The sequence below is a fragment of the Camelus dromedarius genome, chromosome 3 (genome assembly GCF_036321535.1).
Source record: "Camelus dromedarius isolate mCamDro1 chromosome 3, mCamDro1.pat, whole genome shotgun sequence".
Lineage (NCBI taxonomy): Eukaryota > Metazoa > Chordata > Mammalia > Artiodactyla > Camelidae > Camelus > Camelus dromedarius.
The window spans coordinates 113734941-113758021 of NC_087438.1; the positions used below are offsets into that span (position 1 = coordinate 113734941).

A 23081-nucleotide genomic window follows, 5' to 3' on the forward strand; every position below is an offset into this window, starting at 1 on the left:
CTGCTCAATACTGCTGTGAACCTACAACTGCTCTGAAAAATACAAAATCTATTCAAGAAAAATAAGAATGAACACAGGGATGTCCCTCCCTGTTCCAAGAACACCCCCTCCCACCCCCGCCACATACGGGGGAGCAGCTTGGCACAGATTACAAAGTCGGGCAGTTCTGGGGTAGAGTCTCACCTCCACTCTTTACTAACCTTCCTAACCTTGGGCATGTGAATTCTGAACCCCAGTGTCCTCATCTGAAATATGGGGCTGGCAACGCCATCATGTTAAGTATCTGGCACTTAACAGCACTCAAGCAAGTGTTAGTGGCCTTTCCCTCAAACTGGGCAATCAAACCTTGGATAAGTTAAGCTTATGTGCCTCCATCGGGCCCTGAAGGATACCTGCCTTGTAGGGTGGGATGAGACTTTCCACCCGAGGGTTTGTAGCTGGGGCTCGGGGGCCTGCCGGCCCCACATGCTCTGCAGAGCCCCAGGGCGGAGTGAAATTAGCAGCTCCGAGCCTTCGCTTCTCCCCTGCACCTCAGAGCAGGGCGATTCTTTGGCAAATGGACAGCAATGCAGGATGCCGCCGTGCCCACCCTGTTTAGCTGAGAGTCCAGCTGACTACTCCCCTAACTCAATTAGGGGGGAAGGCATTCACTCCAAGGGCTTTGCTCTAAGGATCGCATTCTTCCCCAAGCACTCTAGACCCAAGTCAGCTGAAAGGCCACGGCAGCCGGGTGCATGAAGCCAGCCCCTCCGATGAGCAGCCTGGATTCCAGTAACAAAAGAGCAGCCTGCAAGGGGCGGCTGGCCCGGGAAGCTCTCCTGGATTAGGCAGGCACTTGGCAGGCACTCAGCAGCCGGCGGGGGCGGAAAGGGGCAGGAACTGGCCAGGCAGGGTGACCTTGCTCACTGCGGGGGCCCGGGGCAGCATCGATGCCGGTACCGTACCGGCACAAAGGCTGCAGGGACGAAGGGCACAGATGAAGAGGGGCGGAGGGGTGGAGGGAAGGACAGAGGCTTCCTGAAACTCTCCCTCCCCAGCTGCTGGTCCTTTATCACCTGAGCCAGATGGGAGGGCACGTGCGCCTCAGGTACATCCAGACATGAGCAGGGCACGGGGACAGATGGCCCTGATGGAGTTTGGGGTGGGGGTGGGGGGAAATCTACCTTAAAAAAAAAAATCTGCTTTTATCTCAGGAGTTTATTGTATTTTTAAAAATAATAACAATGGACTGGAAGAAAACTATTAGACACTGAAATGTGACCCAGTGGTTGTCTCAGAGGGCTGGGAATCTCACGTGATTTTTACTTTTATGCTTGTCAACATCACCCAGATTTTTAAAAACATTCTGTGTACAACCACTTTATTATTTCAATTACTGCGTTTCCAGTTTGAGAAAAATGGAGAGGGTCTAGACACCCACTGTATTCATAAGGCCCTGAGAATTCCCCGGCAACCCTACGTCAATCACCGCTTTGATAAAACTAGCCCTTTAATAACCACATCCTTCCGGCCAGAGGCGTGCTCCACCTCCCACTTCATCCTCACAAGATGCGAAGACCCCACCCAGGCACGACCCAGCAGAAGTGCTCCTTTTTCCTTTTTACTAATTATAAATTCTGTGTTCACTGGCAAATTTTCAGAAGTAGAAAAGACGAACAAATATCACTTATAGCCCCTAGTGCAGAGAGAAGTATTGTTAAGTTTCATGTGGATTCCTCAGATGATTCTCTGCACCAACTTTCACAGAGCGGGACCCCCAGCTACAAGCGCGCCCCCCTCCCCTTCAGAGGGCACCGGAAACTGTCTTCAGTGGCTGTCTTGAGGTTCCAATATAAAGCTGTGCCGTGATGTAACCAGACCCCTGTTCTGCACATTTGGGCTGCATCTCTTCCTCCCGGTCTCATCAGAGACCCTCCCTGACCCCTCCTCTGCCGCAGCATCCTCCCAGTCAGCTGGTACTGCTGACTTGAGTGATCATCGGTCGCCCCACCTACAACGTGCTCTCCCAGAGGCAGGGAGGGAGGGAAGGAAGCAGGGAGGCAGGAGCCACTACCCTCCAGGTCTCGGCCGTGCCCCTAGTACCTGGCACACAGTTAGGGCGAATGAAATTCTGTCCCGTGAGTGAATGAATGTATGAGTGAATGAATGGAGTATTCCGTGGGGTAAACACAGGTGGGAGCCAAGCAAACACCAATGGAGGGGTCCTCCCTCCACCTGTGGCCGTCTCTGCCCTGCTCCCCCAGGTCTCCCTTAGCGGGGCCTGCACCCTTAACTGGGGTAGCCCATGAGGTTGGGGGACAGTCCCCGAGTGGGAAACCCCGGGGAGACCAGAAGTGCCATTCTGGGGCAAAGAAAGGCGGTGGGCGTCAAGACAAGCTTGAGCCCTTTAGAAATATTCTCCCTGCTGAGATTAAAAACCACCGCCTCCACCCGCAAGAGCTCTGCCTGAGGCTTCTGAGGCAGAAAGAGGATTACCTGAGAGGGACAGCGCTCTGGAAAGGCCAAGGGCAAGTGAGTCAAACCCCACAGGAAGCCCCAAGGCAAGCGACATGCAGAGCCACAGGGCCGCCTGGACAGGCTTCAGAGGATTCCACGCTCTCCCCTGGGCAGAGGTGCAAACACTCCACGCCTGTGCTGGGCTCAGACTTGCCTGGAACAGGGCAAGGCCAGCCCCAAGTGCAGCTCGGCAGACCCTGAGCCCACAGCCAGGACCGCCGGCCAGGGACCCCAGCCTGTCACCGTTGCAGGGCGGACGGGGGATAAAATTCAGCGTGTGCTGCCCACACACAGGTTCTGCCGGCATTCTGAGGCTTTCTTTGAAGGTCACGTGCACTGTGAAAGCTCTGCCAGTCACCCCTGGCAGCAGGGAGGACCGGAAGTCTTCATCTGACCCCTTGGTGTCCTATGCTGTGTTACTGTCTAACTGCCTCACTAGTAACCCACTCTTCCTTCCAATCATAGCTTAAAAGTCACTTCTGAGAAGAGTGCTCCCTGATCACACCCGTGTCAGAGAGCCCCCCGAGGATCTAGGAGTCTCCATCCATCCGTCCACCCAGCCATTCACCGTCCTTCATCCCTCGACTGTAAACCTCACAGGCAGGCAGGGACTGGGGCGCCTTGTTCCGCTCTGTGACCCCAGTGCCTGACACCAAGGACATACTCAATACCCACCCAGATCTCCCAATCTGGGGAATGGCCGATACGTGAAATGAAAGGTAAGGAAAAAATGAGTTGCTCCTGATCTTAGGTTGAATAAAACTATTCATTATAATAAACAATTCCAACTGCTCCCAAAGCCTGGTGAGGGAGTACAAGAAACTGGGGGTGCTGAATTACAGAGAAAAGAGGAAGCTCTGTCCTTGCTTTTGGGTGGCATGTACCTCAGTCTCCCCAACAGCAGCAGAGGGTTCCCAAAAAGGAAGCAGGGCAGTGTTAACAGAGGACTGGGAGCTGTAAGAATTATAAATTATGCCCTCTATACTCGGTCATTTCAAAGCTAACGTTTCCCAGTGTGAGTTCTGTGACACCCCAGTCCCTGAAGAAAAGGGTTCTGTGAGCCGTTGGTTTGGGAAACCCTGCATACTACATGGCTTCTCCCTAAAAGGAACCCATCATGTATTAGGCCATCAGAGGCCCTCAAACATCAGTTTGGGAAAAAAACGTAGTTTTGAGAAGACTCTAGGTTGAATTTATTTATCTACCCCCTGCCCCTTCTGGGGTGCAGAGTAACAGCATCCCAGAGAGCGCGTTCTGCCAAATGGTGCTTTACTTCGGGTGCTGGCAGCTGGGCACTTGTGAGCTGGGAAGAATTAAACCCCAGCGCATCTGCAAGGCAAGATTCTGGTGAAAATCCTTGGCTCAGTTCCTAATAATCTGATGCTTCTAAACTGAGGTTAATTGAAGAGCTTGCTGAGATTAAAAACCACAGCCTCCACCTGCAGAATGCCTCGGTAAGCATTTCCACAAGGCCGTGGTTATTAGGAGCCTAAGGAGAGGCACGAGAGGCCACAAACGCCAGCTCACGGGAACCCCAGGCAGCAGAGGGCTGGGTGTGCTGCCGTGGGGGGTCAGGCACTGGGCCCAAGATTAAATTCCCCTACTGCCCCATCTCTTATATTATATATACATTTATAATTTTGGCAGCTTCCAATCCTCTGTCAACACAGACCAGTTTCCTCCTCGGTAACACTCTGTTGCTACTGGACAGACTGGGGCACATGCCACCCTAAGACAAGGACAGAGCTTTCTCTTTCCTTTGGAACTCAGCTCCCTGAGTTCTGTACCTCACTTCTGGTCTCCAGGAGTATTTGGAACTGCTCGTTATGACGAACAGTTTTATACGACCTTCCATTATATAAATATATGTATAATATACATATGTAACATGAAAGCTTATATCTCATTTGCCAGACACTGCGCTCCGTGGATTCTGTCCTCTCGCCCTCCAGTAGGCCCAGTATTACATCAGCATCCCAGTATTCCAGACAAGGATGGCTCAGAGAGGCTGAGTAACCTGCTGAAGGCCACACAGCTAATAAAGGACGCACCTGAATCTGCTCTTTCTGACTCTGCGCTCTTAACACTATGTGTTGGGGCCCCCATGGGATAGTTCAGGTTTGTTTGTGTTTTCCTTCCAAAATAATGTTACAATTAACTGATTAGAAAATATCTTACTGCAGAAATTTTAGAAAATACAGTAAGTACAAAGAAAAGTAAAATCGCCGACAATCCCACACCAGGCGACAGCTGTGAGTACGTGCAAGTGTCATGCTGTGCCCTTCCAATCTCGTTTCTCCGCACACAGACGCCCCCACTTTTCCCCAATTCAGGCTCTCCATCCCCACATGCACCCTCTTGAGGCAGCAGCACTGTCTCTAACACTGGTACCCGGGAGACGGGGGCACGGAAGTGCAAAGGCCAAGGCCACATTGCAGGTCAGTGGCACATCCTGGCTTGGATGTCAGAGGAGCTGGCCGGGCCTGGGCTGTGACACTGCTTCAAATGTGACAACCCAGCAGGGCTGAGCTGCTCTCTCCCACCAGTCTCTGAAAAAAACCCACTCCAGGTCTCCACCGGTGCTTCCCACTGTGCTCATCCTCCCTGCTGCCAACTACTGCCTCCCCAAGGAGGCTGGGCCCCCAGACACTGGGCCAGCTGCTTGGGAAACAGCTCCAGCGGTCCAGTCTGCCTGAGAACAGAGCAGCAAGACATGAAGAAACACCCTGGGTAACCAAGGTGACCAACAGGAAGCAGAGACTTGCAAATCGCAAGGGAAAAAGAAAGGTGTTGGCGTGAGAGGGGGTTGGTGGTTCTTCAGGGGCCTCAGGAGGACACACCACTGACCTGGCAGGCCCTGCAAAGCCAGAGTATCACTCACCTTCCTTCCCCTCTCGGCCCGATTGCTTCATAGAGCCCAAGGAGGCATTTTCTGTAAAGAATCCACTTCTCTGCGGGAACATTATTTCAACATTCTCAAGAGGGTGGCTTGCAGTACATGAAGCCACCACTGCTGGTGACATCCCCTCCTGCCCATGTCTGGCCTATAGCTTCCTTGCAGCACAGAGCGAGGTGGCCCTCAGCCACCCCGTCTCTCACAGGCCCCCTGAACTCCGCAAATGGCCAGAGGCCCAGCTCCAGACACACCTCCTCGTTCCCAGGAGACAGAGCCACAGGGTACACTCTGCACAAGGCCCTGCTCCAGCTGCTGGGCATCCCACCGTGGCCAGAGGCATGCCTGCCTGCCCCCTCGGTGGTACCCCTCCCGCCCCTCCCGCCCCTCCCACGGAGCTCTGCCAACACCCCCATGGACAACACCCAGCGCCTTTTTATTAAATGCCCCCCCACATGACCACATCTCACCCTTCTCTCACAGCCTCCGTCACCTAGGAGGAGGGGTCATGATGTGCCCCCTTCTATGCAGGTTCTTTGCAACAGGTGCAACCCTCCTTTCCCCTGGGGTCATCAGTCCTAAGCTGTGACCTCAGAAGCCCTTCACTCCACACTTCCAGCTCCCCTCCCTAATTTCCAGGTTCCTTCTGATGGATTCTCCTGGGCACCCTGATTCCACCTTGCAGCCTGAAATGGGTGAATAAGGTCACCACCACCACTAACTCCCTGTCACTCCACTGGGACTCTACTCCCCTGCTGACCTACAGGCCAGGGTTTCTGTGACTGTGGTCAGTGGACCGCAGACCCTGGAATCTCCTGGGGACCTACTGAAACACAGAGGTCTCCCCCCTGTACTGAGTTGGATAGTGTCTCTTCCAAATGCAGGTCTACCCAGAACCTCAGAATGTGACCTTATTTGGAAATAGAGTCTTTACAGATGCAATCAAATTAAAACGAAGTCAGTTTGGATTAGGGTGGGCCCTGGTCCAATGACTGGCATCCTTACAGGGAGAGAAAACCAAGACAGACATACAGAGGGGAGACTAGGCAAAGACAAACACAGGGAGGAGGCCAGGTGAAGATGGGGGCAGAGAACAGAGCGGCACAGCTACAAGCCAGGAACACCAAGGACTGCCGGGAACCACCCGATGCTGGAAGAAGCGAGGAAGGATCCTCCCTGAGAGCCTCTGGAGGGAGCACGGCCCTGCAGACTCCTGGATTTCAAACCTCTGGCATCCAGAACTGAGAGGGATATACATTTCTGTTGTTTTAAGTCACCCTGTTTGAGGCAGCGCTAGGAATCTATCAGCCTCCCTATTTCCTGACTTACTGAATCGGATTTCCTGGGACAGAGCTGGGCACCTGTCTGAGCTTTATAAGCACTTATTTGAGCCTGATGCTCGACTATAAGCTCCACAAAGGTAGAGAGTTTGGGGGCTTAAAAATTAAAAAACAATTTTTTTTTAAATGGAGGTATTGAGGATTGAACCCAGGACCTTGTGCATGCTGAGCATGCACTCCACCACTGAGCTATACCCCCAGCCTGAGTGTGTTGTTCATCGTTTGTATCCCCAGTGGCCAGCAGTGAGTGGCATGTGGTCGGCTGCTTAAAAAACATATATTGAATGCAATGCGTGCCAATGTTCGGGAACTTCAGCGCCTTGTCAGGATGTCAAAGAAATTTTAATAATCAAATGAGATAACGTGCATCAAACATTCAACAATGTCCGGCATATTGTGCCCAATAAACAGCTACTCCCTTAATTCAGAGGGCAGTGGGAGTCTTTAAAGATCAGACAGAAACAGGGGGGAGGGCTGCCCTGGGCCCTGGTAGGTGAATTCCTGCACTCTCACCTCCTTTCGGAAGCTGTTCACACTTTTCTAGGCAATGAGGTGTCACCGTTGGTACAGTGGTTAAGGCTACACACTTTGGAGCCAGATTGCCTGGGTTCAAATCTTGGCTCTGCCGTCTACCTGCTGTACGACCTTGGGGAAGTTATTTAACCCTCTAAATGTTAGCATGTCTTATCTGTAAAATGGGTATAAAATGAGGGTAATTTAGTACCTACTAGAGGAGGTTGCCCGAGGACTCAGATAACGGGAGGGAATGTCAGTCAAGCACACAATAAGTATCTATTACTGGGGAGTATCACTGCTAACTTTCACAACCATTAACAAATGGAATGGCCATATGTGGGTTCAGATGATGGTCCTCAGTTGTGCTAAAGACAGCCCCTCCCTTGGGGCCATGGTATCTCCTGGCAGAGCCTCCCAGGGTCTGCAGGTAATACACAGGGTTCAGTAAGTGACTGCCTGATAAAGAAGTCATCTGCCAACAAGCCACAGGGACAGCCAAGGAAATGAGCTAGAATTCTGCCTCCCCAGGCTCACAGGGGCTACCTGTGGCCACCCGGCTTCCCCCTTCCTGACCCAAGTGCTGAATCCCCTTCACCCAAATCAGGCTTCCAGGGTGGATCCTGACACTTGGGAAGACGTCACTAGTGGTTGGACAAAAACTCCCCCAGAAGCCGCTTCATGGCCCATCTTAAAGGTAACCATGCAGAATAAACCCTGAAATATTAAGGGACGATGGGGTACTGTGTCTGCATCTTGGTCCAGGAGAAAAAAAAATGTATGAAGATAGAAAAAGGCGATGATAAGGGCAAATGTGTTAACATATTCACAGTTGTGTACTGGTGCTGGCAACTCCTCTCAAAGTCTGGAATGATTTCAAAACATACAGTTAACACAAAAGAGACCAATGTGAGAGTTCCACTCAGAGCCAACAGCCCTGTACCACTGGCCCCCGCCTTCTCCGCCTGCTGCGTGGCTGCCCCGGATGCCGCGCGCTGAGGGGAAGTTCACGTTGCACATCACTGCCTTGAGGGCTGGCTGCAACTCCTTTACTTGTCAAAAGTCAGCCTCCAGACAGATCGTGAAGTTTGGAGGTGCCAGCTCTCCCAGGTGCCATTCTCTACCAGCAGATGGAGTTAATGGCAGCCAGGCTACTGCCCCACAGGACAGTGAAGTCCGGGAAGCAATGCATGGGCTGTGAGGCACAGACCCCAGATAAGGGGTCCGTGATGAGCACACAGGGACCGGGCAGGGTGGGGGTGGGGAGCTCTTCTGCAGCAGCTGCTCTGATCAGAACTGGGGAGACACAGCCCAGCCTGCTCTCCAGGACCCGCCGTCTAGGGAGGGAGCCAGATTCAAGTGGAATAAACCCATTAATATGTGTAAAATTACAAATCGTGCTGAGTGCTAAAGGAATAATGGAGGGTGGTCTGAGGACAAAACAGGGGTCCAGCCTGAGTCAGGGAAGGTGATGTTTGAGCTGACAGCTAGAGAACAATTAGCTTACCACATATTCTAGTCCCACAGAGTAGGGAAGTATATAAACCAAACTGTTAACAGTAAACACAAGTTAAGGACACCATGAGGAAGTTAACAGGTCAAATCAAGAACAGGGGCATTCTTCAGGACAAACGACCTGGTTTCTCCAAAACCCAATGGCATGAAAAAAAATTTATTGAAAATGATAGGGGACAGGGAGACCATTATAATAAAAGACTTAAGAGTAATTTTTTAAAAACCTACTGAATGGGAGAAAATATTTGCAAATGGTATAACCAATAAGGGGTTAATATTCCACATATATAAACAGCTCATACAACTCAACATCAAAAAAACCAGATTAAAAAATGGACAGACGTACTGAATAGGTATTTTTCCAAAGAGCAAATGCAGGGAATCAACAGGCACATTAAAAAAGATGCTTAACATCACTAATCATCAAAGAAATGCAAATCAAAATCACAATGAGATATCACTCACACCTGTCAGAAAGGCTGTCATCAAAAAGAACACAAATCACAAATGTTGGAGAGGCTGTGGAGAAAAGGGAACCCTCCTGAACTGCTGGTGGGAATGTAAATCGGTGCAGCCACTGTGGAAAACAGTATGGAGATTCTCAAAAAGCTAAAAATAGAACTACCAAATGACTACTACTAGGTATATCCCTGAAAAAAAACAGAAACATTAATTTGGAAAGACACGTGCACCCCAATGTTCATAGCAGCATTATTCACATTTCCAAGATATGGAAGCAACCTAAGTGTCCATCAACAGATGAATGGATAAAGAAGATGTGAGATGTGTATATCTATATCTACACACACACACATACACACAATGGAATACTACTCAGCCATAAAAAATGAAATTTTGCCATTTGCAGCAACATAGATGGACTTGGAGAACATTATGCTAAGTGAAATAAGTCAAAGACAAGTAGTGTATATCACTTATATGTGGGATCTAAAAAACACAACAAGCAAATAAAAACGAAAAAGTAGCAGACTAACAGATACAGAGAAAACAAACTAGTGGTTACTAGTGGGGAGAGGGAAGGGAGGAGGGCCAGTACAGGAACACGAGATGAAAAAGGGGTATGAAGGGATTGTATGAAATTGTGTGTGAAACTTTTGTAAATTGTAAAGCCCTACAGAATTTAAAGAATCTTTCACTCAATGAAAAAAACGTAATGCACAGATCTTTTCTGGACTGTGATTCGAACAATGCAACTATATAAAAGCCATTTCTGAGACAGCTGGGGAGAACTGAATATGGACTGAGCAATAGGAGATTATTAATGAATGGCGGTTAGTTTTGTAATAATGGCATAGTTTTTTTGTTCTTTTTTTTCTTTAAAAGGCCTTTATCTGTTAGTAGATACTTACAGGTGAAATGACATGCTGTCTGTGGAACAGACAAAATGGGTACTGAGGGGGAGGACATGGCTCAGTGGTAGAGCGCATGTTTAGCATGCACAGGGTTTTGGGTTCAGTCCTCAGTACCTCCTCTAAAAATAAATAAATAAACCTAATTACCTCCCCCACCCCCCAAAAAAAGAAAAAGAAAAGTTTAAAAAAAAAGAAATGGGTACTAAAGCTGGGTAGAGGGTACATGGGGATTTATTCTACTATTCTCTCTACTTTTGGGTATCTTTTCACTCCAAAGAGTCAGCTTTTTCACAATGACCAGAAAAATCAATCGTTATTTAGTGCAAAGTTATCTGCCACGTCACATCTCATGACTCCGCCTACTTTAGTGTATGGATGAACCACAGCGAAACCAACTCCCTTCTGATGGGCATTTAGGTTTTCTACAACTTTTCCTTACAATAACTGAACCTGTCCAACTCCTGATGCTTCTTTATGTTTTGATGATCTTCCTTTCCCCTCCTTGTCACCCCTACCCATCCACTCAAGTCACTGGATGACCATTTCTGGACTAAGTAAGTAGCTGGTGGTACCAGCATGGATGTCCCTGTCACACAGAATGCTCTGGCTGTGGTACCTTCTGCTCCAGTGACCTGCGGGGGAGCTGGTGCCTGAGGACAACTCAAATTGAGACTCAGGACTCAGTTTCCAAGCAACTGCCACATGGGGACAGGAGGAAGCACACACTGAAAGGATGGGGCTAAGAGAGAGCCTGGGGAGTTTTCCAGCCAGGGCCGAAGGTCAGCAGTCCTCACCCAGCCTAACATAGGTCTCAGGCTGGTTCCCTGCTGCAAACAGTCTCCCCAGTTCCCGCAAGGTATTCAGAGTTCCTACCCTTTCTCTTCCATCCTTTAGTGCTTTTCCCATCCTGGCTTTCTGATCCTTTTAAACACAGTCAGGAAGCACCATTTTGAGCTACTGAAAGGGCATGGATTTTTTCTTTTTAAGTTAATATTCAGGGTTAGCAAAATTACTGGGAAGCACTCTCCCACCCCACTGGTGGAAGCGCCAACTGGTGCAGCTTTTTGGAATTGAATGGTGATACGCAAAGTTCTTAAACCCTGCCAAACAGCAATTCCATTTTAGGAATTTATTCTCTTATTCTCATTTATCTCTCACACCTAGATAGAGGACTAGGGTCACCACTGCAATGCTGTGGAAAATCAAACGGTACAGCAGAAATGACCCAAAAGACCATCAGAAAGGGAATGAATGAACAAATCATGTAATATACATACACGGGAAGACTACTCAGCGATAAAAAAGAAAGAAACTCCAATAGATACAACACAGGCGATTCTCAAAAGCATTACACGAAGTAAAAAAAGGCAGACAGAAAAGCACACACACGTGTAAACCCCATTTATATGACAGTCTAGAAAAGACAGGCTAATTCACACAGACAAAAAGCAGATCGCTGACTGCCTGGGGCTGGGAGCAGGATGGGGTGAGTGACAGAGAAAAGGCACCAGGGAACTTTCTAGGTTGATGGCAATTTCTACAGCTTGACTATGCTGGTAGTTACATGAGTATATACATTTGTCAAAACTCTCTGTACACTCCAAACTGTATATATACTTAAGATCGGTACACTGTATTGTATATAAGTTATACTTCAACTTTAAAAAATGAATAAGCAGTTCCATCTAAAATGTCCAACAAAGGAGGGAGGGTACAGCTCAAGCGGTAGAGAGCATGCTTAGCATGCATGAGGTCCTGGGTTCAATCCCCAGTACCTCCTCTAAGAAAAAATCAATGAAGAAACCTAAATACCCCCCCCACCAAAAAAAAAAAACCCAAAAAATTGATCCAAAGAAAAAAAAAGGTCCAACAAAAAAATGAATTAATCAAATCATGGTATAGCCATACAATAAAACATTATGCATGATACCACAAAAGAATGGTTGATGACACAGAAAGCTATTTAGTATATACGGTTAAGAAAAAAATTGTTAAGGAAATATAATGTACTATGATAATAGTTATATAAAATAAAATGTATATATTTGGATAAAAAATTGACCAAAAAGAAACATTCCATTCATTAATTCAATACAAATATACTGAATATCTACTATACACCTTTATTGTTACAATGAGCAGAAAAGACCAAAAAAATTCCCTTCTGGTCATGGAGCTTCTGTTTGGTGGTTTCATAAAAAATATTTAAATTATTAAAACATACACATTAAAAAAATCAAATGGTACAGAGAAGTGTATGAATTCTACTACCACTTGTGTTAGAACAGACATGCTTGGTTTGTTCGTGCACAGAATAGCTCTGGAAGGACTCATGAGAAACTGGGATCCTTCAGATCCCTCTCGGGGAGGGAAACCAGGGGAACGTGGGCAGGGCTGGAAGGAAGCCTCGTCACCGTCTACCCTTTCACAGAGTTTGGGTTTGTCTTTTTTCTTTTTTTCACCATGTTCCTGTATTATCTATTCTCAATAAACACAACCCAATTGTTTCTAATTTTTTTTGCTAACATCTAACAGTTAGGAGTTGGGAGGAGAAGAATGATATGGAAACATGATATACTGCAAAATCAATAAAGTGTTTTGAAAAAAGATATTTTCCATTTTTACTAAAAAAAAAAAAATTCCCAACTAAAAAGGTACTGTGATGACACTCACATGAAAAAACAGCAGAACCCACACCAAAATGTCAACTGATTACCTCCGAGGGGTGGGATGGGGCGGGCGGCGGGAATTTTACTTTCTTCTGTTTGCTTGTAATCATTTTTGCAGTTTCCTAAACAAACACCCCACTCGGTGTGTTTAATAACTTGAAAAAGAAATGAAAAGAGAAGGCAGCAGCCCCACGGCGTCACCTCGTTCTGCCAGGTTCTCTCCCCCTTACCCAAGGGGCTGTGTGCTTTAGGGAGACAAAGAACAGACCAAGGGCACGGGCACAGGGCCAACCCAGAGCCTTAACTGTCCTCCGTCACCTAGGGATCACAGCCAACCAGGACGCCGCCGAGACCCTTCCCCACGGCACAAGCCAGAGGCCCGGACGTCGGCGAAGGAACCCCACACCCACTCTCTCCCAGAACATCTGGGAGGCAGGCGGGCAGGGGTCACGCTCCTGGTTTACAGATGAAAGCAAGGTTCCAAGATAACCTGCTTCTTCCACAGGTAAGGCGCACTGAGACCAAGTCCCAGCTGAGTGTTGTGGGCAGGGCTTCTGTACTGAAAGCCACTTAGGACTTGAGGGAAAACACCAACTTCTGATTCAGCTCTGTCCCCAGCTTCCCGCAGAAGACAGGTGAGGCACTGGAGTCAGGGAGTCTCCAGGCTAGATGCCACTGAACGGTATCTCCTCCAGTCTCCTGGCCTCACTTCTCAGCCCATCTCGCATTCTCTGTCTGCATACACCTCGGGGGCAGCACGGACTAGCTCCGCAGGGTGCACACAGGAAACTCCTGCTTATGCTAGAAGTCTCACCCTTACCTCCATGAAGGGGCGCTGAGGCCTGTCTGCTCAGGGTCTCACCTGAAGACCACCACTGGAGGCAGCCCTGTCAGGAGGTAAGGGCTTGTTAAAACCTGCTCTTGGGTTTGAAAGGCCTGAGTGACACGTTCCTGGAACTAAGCTGGGCAGATACGTCCTCATGTCTGGAACAATTTCCCATGGGCAGATCTGGATGTGCCTCATGATTTGGAAAGAACTACCCGCCCCAAGGGGGTGCAGAAACCCCAAAGGTGGGGAAGAGAATAGAAAAGCCAATTAGGGGGTGACCTAGCCAAATGGCTGAGAGTGGACCTGGGTCACCACCTTCCGTAAGGAGACAACTGTGCAGCCTGGCAGTGGCGAAATTCAAGGAATTTAAGGGGAGGAGAGAGAAGAGAAAATACATAATGTTGGAAAAGAGAACGAAAAGGATGTGCTGATTTTAGGGGATCACTAGAAAATGGTGCAGTTTTACCCTGGGGTGCTGGTTTGAGGTTCTACCACACCCATGGTCAGAGCTCAGGCAAGCGAGGGAGGCCTCTCTCCCTCCCCCTGGCCACCTGGAGAAGTCGACCACCTGCACCCCTGGGGCTGGCAACAGCAGAGGCCAGATCACTTCAAGGTGAGAAGCACACACAAGCGAGGCACCAGGACCCACCAGGACCAAATAAGGGGGGACCTGGCTGGGCAACGCCCCGGAGGAGGCCAGAGCCCCAGGCGGCCAGCTTCTCAGGGTGGTTTAGGGAGAACCCAGCTCTTGGAGGACCGTCCTACCACAAACTGAAATACATAACCTTCTGTGTCATGGAGGTTCTGAGCCTCGACTGTTTCCTACGTCCACTCTTTGCTAAAATGGATGTGCTTTTTCCAAAGGAATTTATGTTCAAGCTCTGATACAATCAGGGATTGGATCTCAAAACAGTTACCCCCTCTGAGTCCTGTAGTTTCTCATCTGTACAACGGGGTCAATCCCAGCACCGGGGCAGGTCGGAGGAATGCGATAATACACAGGGGCTTGCTTGGCACACTGCCTGAAACACAGTACGTGCTCAATAAACAGTAGCACTAACGTCATCGTCACTGAAGGTCATTTCTGCTTGCTGGTGTTTTAGAAGGTCTTTGTATAAATTCAGTCACAAATCAGTAAACATGTCCTTTATCCGTCCACACGGCTAAATATCTTTAAGTGTATGAGGAAGCGAGCTTCAGGAAGTCGAAAAACACATTCAGTGGCTGGTTACTCTGCAGACCTCAAATGGAGCAGCAGAGAAGACCCTGAAAGTATCATGTGATTCTGATCCTGGGAGAAGGGAGACACCCGATGGAGGAGGAGGGGCCTCTGGCACACGGGGTCCCCGGAGCCCAGGAGGTAAAGCTACCAGGCCACGCCAAGCAGGACTTGCCAACATGGCATCGGAAGGGTGTGGTACTTTTCCCCCAAGCATCCCCCAAATTCCTATATTCAGAAAGTCTCCCACATGTCCAAGAAGCCTTAAATCACAGCGATGAGGGTCCTGAAACATTTTCTTTGCTTACTACCATGAGCACTTTCTCCTAATTGGAGTGAAGATTATGCGTAAAATGGACATAAATCAGGAGGCCAGAGCAATTTCTATCCATCGTGCTGCTCATTAGAAGGTAAAATTCAGGAACGAAAATAAAACCTCCTGGCAGAATTCTGAGAGAGATGATCTAGATTTCCATTACCTGGGCTCAATCTGCAGCTCTTCTCCTAAGATCCCTAGGCTGGACTTTGGTCCAGGCCAGTCAATCTGCCCTCGAGGGGGAGGGGAATTCCTTTTCTAGCCCCTCCCCTACTCCTCCCCCAACATGATCCCAGGAGAGAGCCAGGCTGTCTAAGTCTGTAGGAGGCTGGGAGGCAGCCTCCATCTGGTCCTGTGCCTGGCACCACAGCCAGCACTGCAGCCGCTCACACAGAACGCCCCAGCCAGGCCGGGGGATACCTCCTGGGACACGCCAGAGACCCGACAGAGGATCCCTGGGAAGCATTCCTGCACAACCATTCAACGTGCCCCGGAAAGTCCATCTGAGCCTGGTCCTCCCCTTCTGCGCTGCCCCAATGGCTGTGCCTGCAGCAGGTGAGGCAGTGGATGCCCCGTGTCCTTCCTCCACGCCACACACCGGGCTGGGAATGCCAAGATATCACACACACCTCATAGTCTAATGAGGAGGCCCAGTTACTAAACAGGTGACAAGGATCACGAGAGAAGCCTGAGGTTGCGGCCGGGACACATGGGGGAGGGGAGAGAGACTTGAAGGACAAGGAAGCTGGCCCTCAAACTGAGAGCCATCCTGTGTCCTATTTCCATCACGTGCACCAGAACTTGCTGATTTTCAACCTGGATGCATCTTTTGGGGGAAAAAAAAAGTGGCTGATATTCTAATCTAAACACTCCCAGGGGCACACACCTGGTTACTAGAAAAACATCACCAACAGCCTCACTGCCGCCACCAGCCTGCTAGTGGTGAAGTGCTCCTCCCCTCATGTTCAGTGAAGAAGTTCAAGGGCACAGGTGTGACCAGGGTAAGAATGCTGATTCCCCTGTAATGGCTGGCACCCCCAGTCCCAGCCGAAAGGAGCCGAATGAGGCGGCTCTAGGTCTGCTCCAGCAGTAGCAGTAGGGCCAGGCAGGAAAGGCAAAGGAGTAATTTAAGGCTGAGCACAGGATAAAGGGGGCCTGGAGAGGGAACGATCTCTCCAGAGAGATTAGGCGGGAGGAGGGTTCCACTCTCCCCTACACCAGTCAGCAAGCCCTACCCAGGCTGGTCAGAAGATCTTGCCGATGGGGTCTGGCTCTGGTGTCCTGGCCCTCAGCAGGTATGTGACTTCTGGCACACTGCTGCCTTTCCCAGCCTCAACCCCATCACCGTCCAAGGGTCCAGTGGGAAAACGCTGCCTTTCTTAGGAGGATTTATCTGCTACACTTGTGAATCCCTCCAAGAGTGGGGATTCACAAACCCCAAGACTTACCCTGGCCATGTACTACACAAAAGGGGCTGTCGGCCTCACACCGAGTGGTCGTAAGTGGAAATGCACAGTGTCTGTCATGTAACTGCCACCTGCCTCTCACTGAACCCTAACGTGTCTAGAAAACATTTCCCCCAGTTTACGGAAGAGGACATCAAAGAAGACTCACTCTTCTTATCATTTGAACACAGGAGGCTCTGTTCTGAACACGGCTGCCCAGCACTGAACAAGACAAACAAGAGGCCTGTTCTTGTGGAGCATACATTCTGGTGTGGGGGAAAAGATAATAAGCAAACAGAAATTAACCCCAGATACAAGGTAATTGCTGTAAAGAGAACAAACCAGGATGATTTGATACAGTAACACAGAGGAAAAGTAGACTACAGATAGAGGGAACAGCCAGTGCAAAGGCCCTGGGGCATGAATGAACTAGACTTACTTAAGGAAGAGGAAGGAGGTCAGAGTGGGATAGGGCAGGAGACAAGGCTGGAGAGCAGGCCAGGGCCAGACTGTGTCAGGTGTTTCAGAGGTGTTAAGGACTGGATATTATAAGTGCAACGGGATGACAATGGAGGTCTTTAGGCAGGGAAGTGACACAATCTAATTTCTGGCTGCCGTAGGAAGAACAGACAATGGAGGTCAGGTTTAAAGAGTTTTAGAGAGGTCAAATAAGCAGCTCTGAGTTTCTCCGCCATTATTAGCGTGCATTCAACACCAAGGTTTGTTTCCACGGTGTCACATTTCACATACTGTAGTATAGTGCTATACCGGAACCTCACGTCTGACAAAGTGGGGTTCCCACTGTCTCAAGTCATCCCAGCCTCACTGCCTGCGCCAGCCAAGTTAGGGTAACTGCTCCTGGCTCTACAATGGCAATTCAGCAACACAGACAGAAACACAATTTGCACTCACCTGGCAACAAACAACAAACACGACAGTATAAGGATTTACCCTAATAAGACCAGCTTCAAGTCACAGCTGACCCGGAGCAGCAAGCCCTGGGTGAGTTTTCCATCTCTAACCTGTAGAACCTGGACAAAGCCGTCCTCCCTCAAGGTGGGCAGCCCAGTAGTGCGCTAACACGGCACTGTGGCGTGGGGGAGGCACAATTAATGGGGAACTGCCTGCCCTGCTCCTGTGAGTGGCTAGAGGAGACATTACAACATTCTCACTTATAAACAAAAGATTGCGAACTCAGGTATCTGAGCTGGTTGAGTTCATACTGCTCTCAGAAATCCTTCCTGCTAGAAAGGGGCCAATTAGGTCAAAGCCATTCCTCCGTAGCCATAAGCAGAACTGACAACCGCTTGAGCCTACGATGAAAAGGAAGCCCTGTTTCCACGGCAGGCCTCACTAATTCATTTAGTAAGGACCAAATCCTTACTGCCTGGCCTAGCATCCCACGGGCCCTGCTTTTTAACTGAACCACCAAGACCTGGATTTCTTCTCCAGATGCCTAGAATGTAGTGCACCTTGGGCCACTCTGTTCTGACGAGAGGACCAAGGGGAGCAGAGGAAAGCCACAACCCGGACAAGCAATGTACGAGAGAGAGACGAGTAGGTACAAGGAAAAGGAAATAATTAATTTGGCTGGAAGACAGCTACCCTCTAATGAGGAAAAAGCCCTGAATAGCTGGTGACTTTTTAAGCAGAACTCCATAGACACTGGGTGCAAATGTACTGCATGTGAGGCCCGTGTGCACAGGGACCCAGGTAATCCACTAAGAAGACCTCTCCCTCCCTGGGCTGAAGAGTGTCCCCCCAAATCCTTGTATACCCAGAACCTCAGAATGTGGCCTTATTTGGAAATAGGGTCTTTTCAGATGTAATTAGTTAAATTAAGATGAGGTCATACTGGATTAAAGTAGCCCCTATGTCAATGACTGGCGTCCTTGTAAGGAGAAAATAAAGAGACACAGACAGACATACAGATAGAACACCATGTGACAACAGAGTCTGAGATGGCAGGTATGCATCCACCAGCCAAAGAACACCAAGGAGTAGAACGGCCCTGCCAACACCTTGATTCCAGACATCTAGTCTCCAGAAATGGGAGGGAGCACATTTTTATTGCTTAAGTCCCCAGGTTTGTGATATCTTGTCCCAGGAGCCCTAGGAAATCCATATACACCTCTGGTTCACACCTGTTCCTCAAATCACCCTTCCCAGCCTCAGCCCAGGGGCAACAGGCAAGGCAGAGGCCATGCTTCCAGCGAACCTGGACTCTTCCATTTTCCCAGAACCCATTAGCATTTCTCCCTTTGAGGGGAGGGAAATGCACGTTCACATTTCAGCAGCCCCCACCTTTTCCCACGGGAGGCAAACTGGCAGGGTAGTGTTTGTTATCTCCTTACGATCTCCTAGTTTTGAGGCCTCACCTTTAGATTGTTGTTTCCTAAATTTTACTCAGTCTTATCCTAGAGATATTGGGGGACGGTGTGTGTGTGTGTGCATAACTATGTATGCCTTATACTATCATTTACCTAATTATTCTTCATATCAAGTCTCTACTTCTTAAATAAATTTATTTTAAAAGGAACTGCTACATTGCTACAATAAACGGAAAATCAGTATCATTCACCCTATGCAGAACTTGCTAGATATATGCTTTTACCCCTCATATTAAAATTAATACACAGTAATTATTTTTAAAAGTCTATTCATGTACCATTTAAAATAACCTCGGGTGACAGTACTATGAGAAACACCACCTTAAGGAGTACAGTTTAGTTGTCGGAGAACTCTGGGCTCCTAAGCAGAAAATGCAATGTAAGCTCTTCAATCTCATCTCTCACCCCCGCGCACGGACTGTCCCGGGAGGAAGCTAAGAGCAGGAGGAAAGAAAGGCATCAGGAGATTCTAGCTCCCACGCGGGGCGACTGTAGGATACGGAGTCGAGAGCGAAAGGGACTTTAAACACCCCGTCCTGCTAGTGACAAGGGCGGGGAGGGACTGACCTTCTCGCGCAGGGTGCAGTGGACGTCCAAGGCGACGCGTCCTTCCCACCACGGCTCATCCATCATCGCGTCCGCAGCGCCGCGACCCGAGGCTACCGGGCTCTCAGGGCGCACCCTGCGTGGACAAGGGCAACCTCAGCGGCCGCAGCGCGCCCCTCGGCTCTGAGCACCCCGCCATCCCCATCCTCGCTCGTCCCCGGCCGGGCGTTCGGCGGGGCGCCCCCTCTTGCCCCGCTCGGCGGAGCTGCCGGTCGCCTCCCGTCCCGGGAAGGTTGCGGTGCCCCCTCCCCACTGCTCGCGGGACTTGGGACGACCCGGAGCTGTGCACCAACTTGCAGGGTTTTTATCTTCCCTTTTGCAAAAGTTGCAGAGAAAGTTGCCGACTCCGCTAGCTCGCCTCAGGCGGAGGCTCCGGCAGTGGCCACCGGCTCTCCGTCCCCAACTCCTCCCCCGCCGCCCAGCCTTTGTCCTGCTCCCACATCCTGCCCTCGAGCCGGGGCGAAACTCACGCATCCCTCTCCGGGCGTGGGGGGCTGCGGGCGCCGGGCCCCTCCCAGGGCCGAGCCGGCGGTGCCCCCGGGTGCCTGCACGCAGCTGGGCCCTCGCGCGGGGCGCTCCACGCTCTCGGCGGCCGCCTCCGCAGCCGGGCTCGCCCCGGCCGCCGCGCCCCTGCGCGCGTTCGGGTCCCGCCGCGGCCAGCAACCTCCGAGCCGCCGGGGGCCTCCCTTCCTCGCTGGGGGAATTGGGGGCCGGGCCTCGCGCATGCGCTACCGGCCTCCGCACCCCGCGGGGCGGGGGGCTGGGAACTGGAGGCTTGCTTTCGCCGGCGGTGGCTGCGTTTCCTGTCCGCCCTCCTCCCCCGGCCTCGGTGGAAAGCTTCCTCTCACCTTGGCGGAGACTCCCGGTGGCGTCCTGGGCACCCCGCGGGCTGACGCGGGGGGCGCGGGGGGCGCGGCGCCACCTGCGCGCGCCACTCGTGCAAGCCGCGGGCGGGATGCCCCTGGAAAGTTCTCTCCCCTGCGTGCGCTGCTCTAGCCAACCTTACGTCGGTTCCACCTGCTTTTTTCTTTTTTTCCCTTTTAACCGGTCCTGCAATGGGGAGGTGGATTTCCAAACGGACAGTTCCCACGAAAACTCCAGAAAATCCGCTCTTGATTATCCATGAGTCCCTGATTCTAAAGGTTTAGTAAACCAACTGATGTTTTTTGTACCCCTGTGAAATATAGATCAACGCCTTAAACTAGGAGGAAACCAGTCTTTTTGGAGAACCAGGTGGATGGAAAGCATTGTCTTTTAATTTAGTTGATTGTTTTCGGAAAGGCACTCCCTTGAATCAGGTCCTCTGATGGGACAGCATAGGGCTGTCCCTTTGGCTGAATGTTTTTGGGGATACTCTGGGAGATTCATAGACCTGTTGCAGATCCAACTACCAGCTGTGTGATTTTTGCCAAGTTCCTCAGACTCTCTTAAACTTGGGACCCCTCACCTATAAAATGGGAATAAAAGTTGCACCAACGTGCTGGAGAAACTGTGTCATTACTAAGATTCATTCCTGTAAAGGGGTAATTGCCATGCCAAGTATAAAACACTCAGTAAATAGCTGCTACTAAAGAGCTTTTAGTTTCTGACTGGTTTCCTGCAAGCGAATACCTACCTGGAAAAAAGTTTTTAAAGTCAGCTTTGATAAGCTTCAGCTTAAAGGGCAGTTTTAATGTAAAAAAGAAAAAAACATTATGAACTCTTATAAAGGTGAAAAATACCTAGGAATATTAAGGCATAGGAAGAAACCAAAGGCAAGCATGAATATATATATATATTTGAATAAATATGCAAGACTTAGACATCAAATATCACCAAAATGGCAAATGACAAATTGGAGAAAATGTTTGTAACAACTGTGACAAAGTTTGATCTCACTATATAGACCTCATGTAAATCAATATATATAACACTAACACCTGAAATGCAGAGATGGATGAACGGGCATACAGGAAAGAAGAAATTCAAATGGATAAAGATAATTTTTTAAATGCTTATACTCACTAGCAAAGATATTAAACACGTTTTGAACACAATAGGATATGTTCTTGTCAAGGATTTCAAAAAACAACAGGGTTGACAAATACACCGTGTTGTTGGGAATGTCAATTAAGACCATCTTCTGAAGGACAATATAACTCAAAAACCCTAGAAATGTATCATTGGCTCCAACTCTTCCACATCTGGAAATTTACCCTAAACAGATAGATAGATGAGGACAAGGATTTCTTTATAGGGGGTTTTGTCAAATGTTTTTTTATTATAGTGAGCTGTTAGAATAGGGGCAAGATAAATAATGATTTGGCTCTTAAAAAACATTTTTTTAAGAGACTGAAAAATGCTTTGGGAAGATGTTCACAATATATTAAGTGAAAAAGGAGATTAACTTATTATTCCAATTCTATATCACATTCATACACACCCACAAAAGAAACAAAGAATACCCATAAAAAGATTAACTGTGTAATCAGAGTGGTAGGATTATGGGACATTTCAGTTTACTTTTTATTCTAGTTATGTATATATTTTCTAAACTTTCTATAAGAAACATACATTACTTTCACAATCAGAATAAAAATTGAATGTTATTTTTAAATAAACATGTGGTATATTTACTAGAATGGTTTTCCACTGAATAACTTGCAGCGTTGTTTTGTTTTTGGTTTGGTTTGGTTTTTTTTTATAGCAGTGTTATTTCTTTCTCAATAATCTTTCTATTCAGGGTTCACCAAAAGAACAAAGGCCTTAATTAGTCACTGACTTGCAGTACTCTTTTCCTAAACGTCAGTTCTCAGTCATCCGGAATTCTTATAGGTGAGAGGGAGGCAGAAACTTTGGGCTTTTCTCCAAGGGCTATTTTAAGAGGATACTAAACATTCGTATTCTGTAATTCTTTGTGTATTATTCTCAGGAGTCTCTCGTTTTCCCAGTATCTCTGAAAAATACAAAATATGTTGCACTTGATGGTTTTGACAGTGAGTCTCTGTCCACAGGCAGAAATGGTGTTGGTGAGCTTCGCAAAAAGCCTCCTCTGGTGGACAGCCAGGTAACAATGCATCTGGAGTTACTGCTCCCACACACTCCATCCCCAACCATGACAACATGTCATTCACTCAAAAATGAAACCATTATCAAATGCTTACTTACTATGAGCCAGTCACCACCCTCCCACTTCCAGTCTCTGAAGCTCACAGGTTGGGAACTTAAGATTTAGAGCAAGACCGTCCCACCTAGCTACAACTTTCCCGGGTATAAAATGAGCAAACGTTTTTCTCTTCTCTGATCCTTTTCAATCTTCCTCAGAGGACAAACCAATCTAATATTATCAACTTATCGTTTTAACTTTCCTTTGTCTTTTTTTCCCCCCATGGGATACGAGCTTTCCCATTACAAATATATATTTATGGTGAAATGAACACATTCTCATCCTGGTCCCAGGCCTTGTTCTCCTGCCCATGCATAAGCAGTGCCTTGTTT

The 23081-nt window shown here is 48.8% G+C and overlaps 1 protein-coding gene across 20 annotated transcripts in view; it reads right to left on the reverse strand.

The window, feature by feature from the left end:
- Positions 1 to 20471, reverse strand: part of CCNJL (cyclin J like) — a 54032-nt gene extending 33561 nt beyond the window's left edge. For 18 of the 20 annotated variants that reach the window (XR_010380429.1, XR_010380428.1, XR_010380427.1 and 15 more), the window contains exons 1-2: positions 20075 to 20219; positions 19566 to 19680 (exon numbers count right to left, since the gene is read on the reverse strand). Coding sequence is in view for 1 of the 20 variants with exons in the window: in XM_031449432.2 (XP_031305292.1) it covers positions 19566 to 19631 (66 nt within the window). In the remaining 19 variants the exon portion in view is untranslated. Of the gene's footprint in view, positions 1 to 13619; positions 13687 to 19565; positions 19681 to 20074; positions 20220 to 20452 lie in introns of those variants that run through there. The other 2 variants (XR_010380413.1, XR_010380430.1) reach the window with 2 other exon arrangements.
- Between the last annotated feature and the right edge of the window lie 2610 nt (positions 20472 to 23081).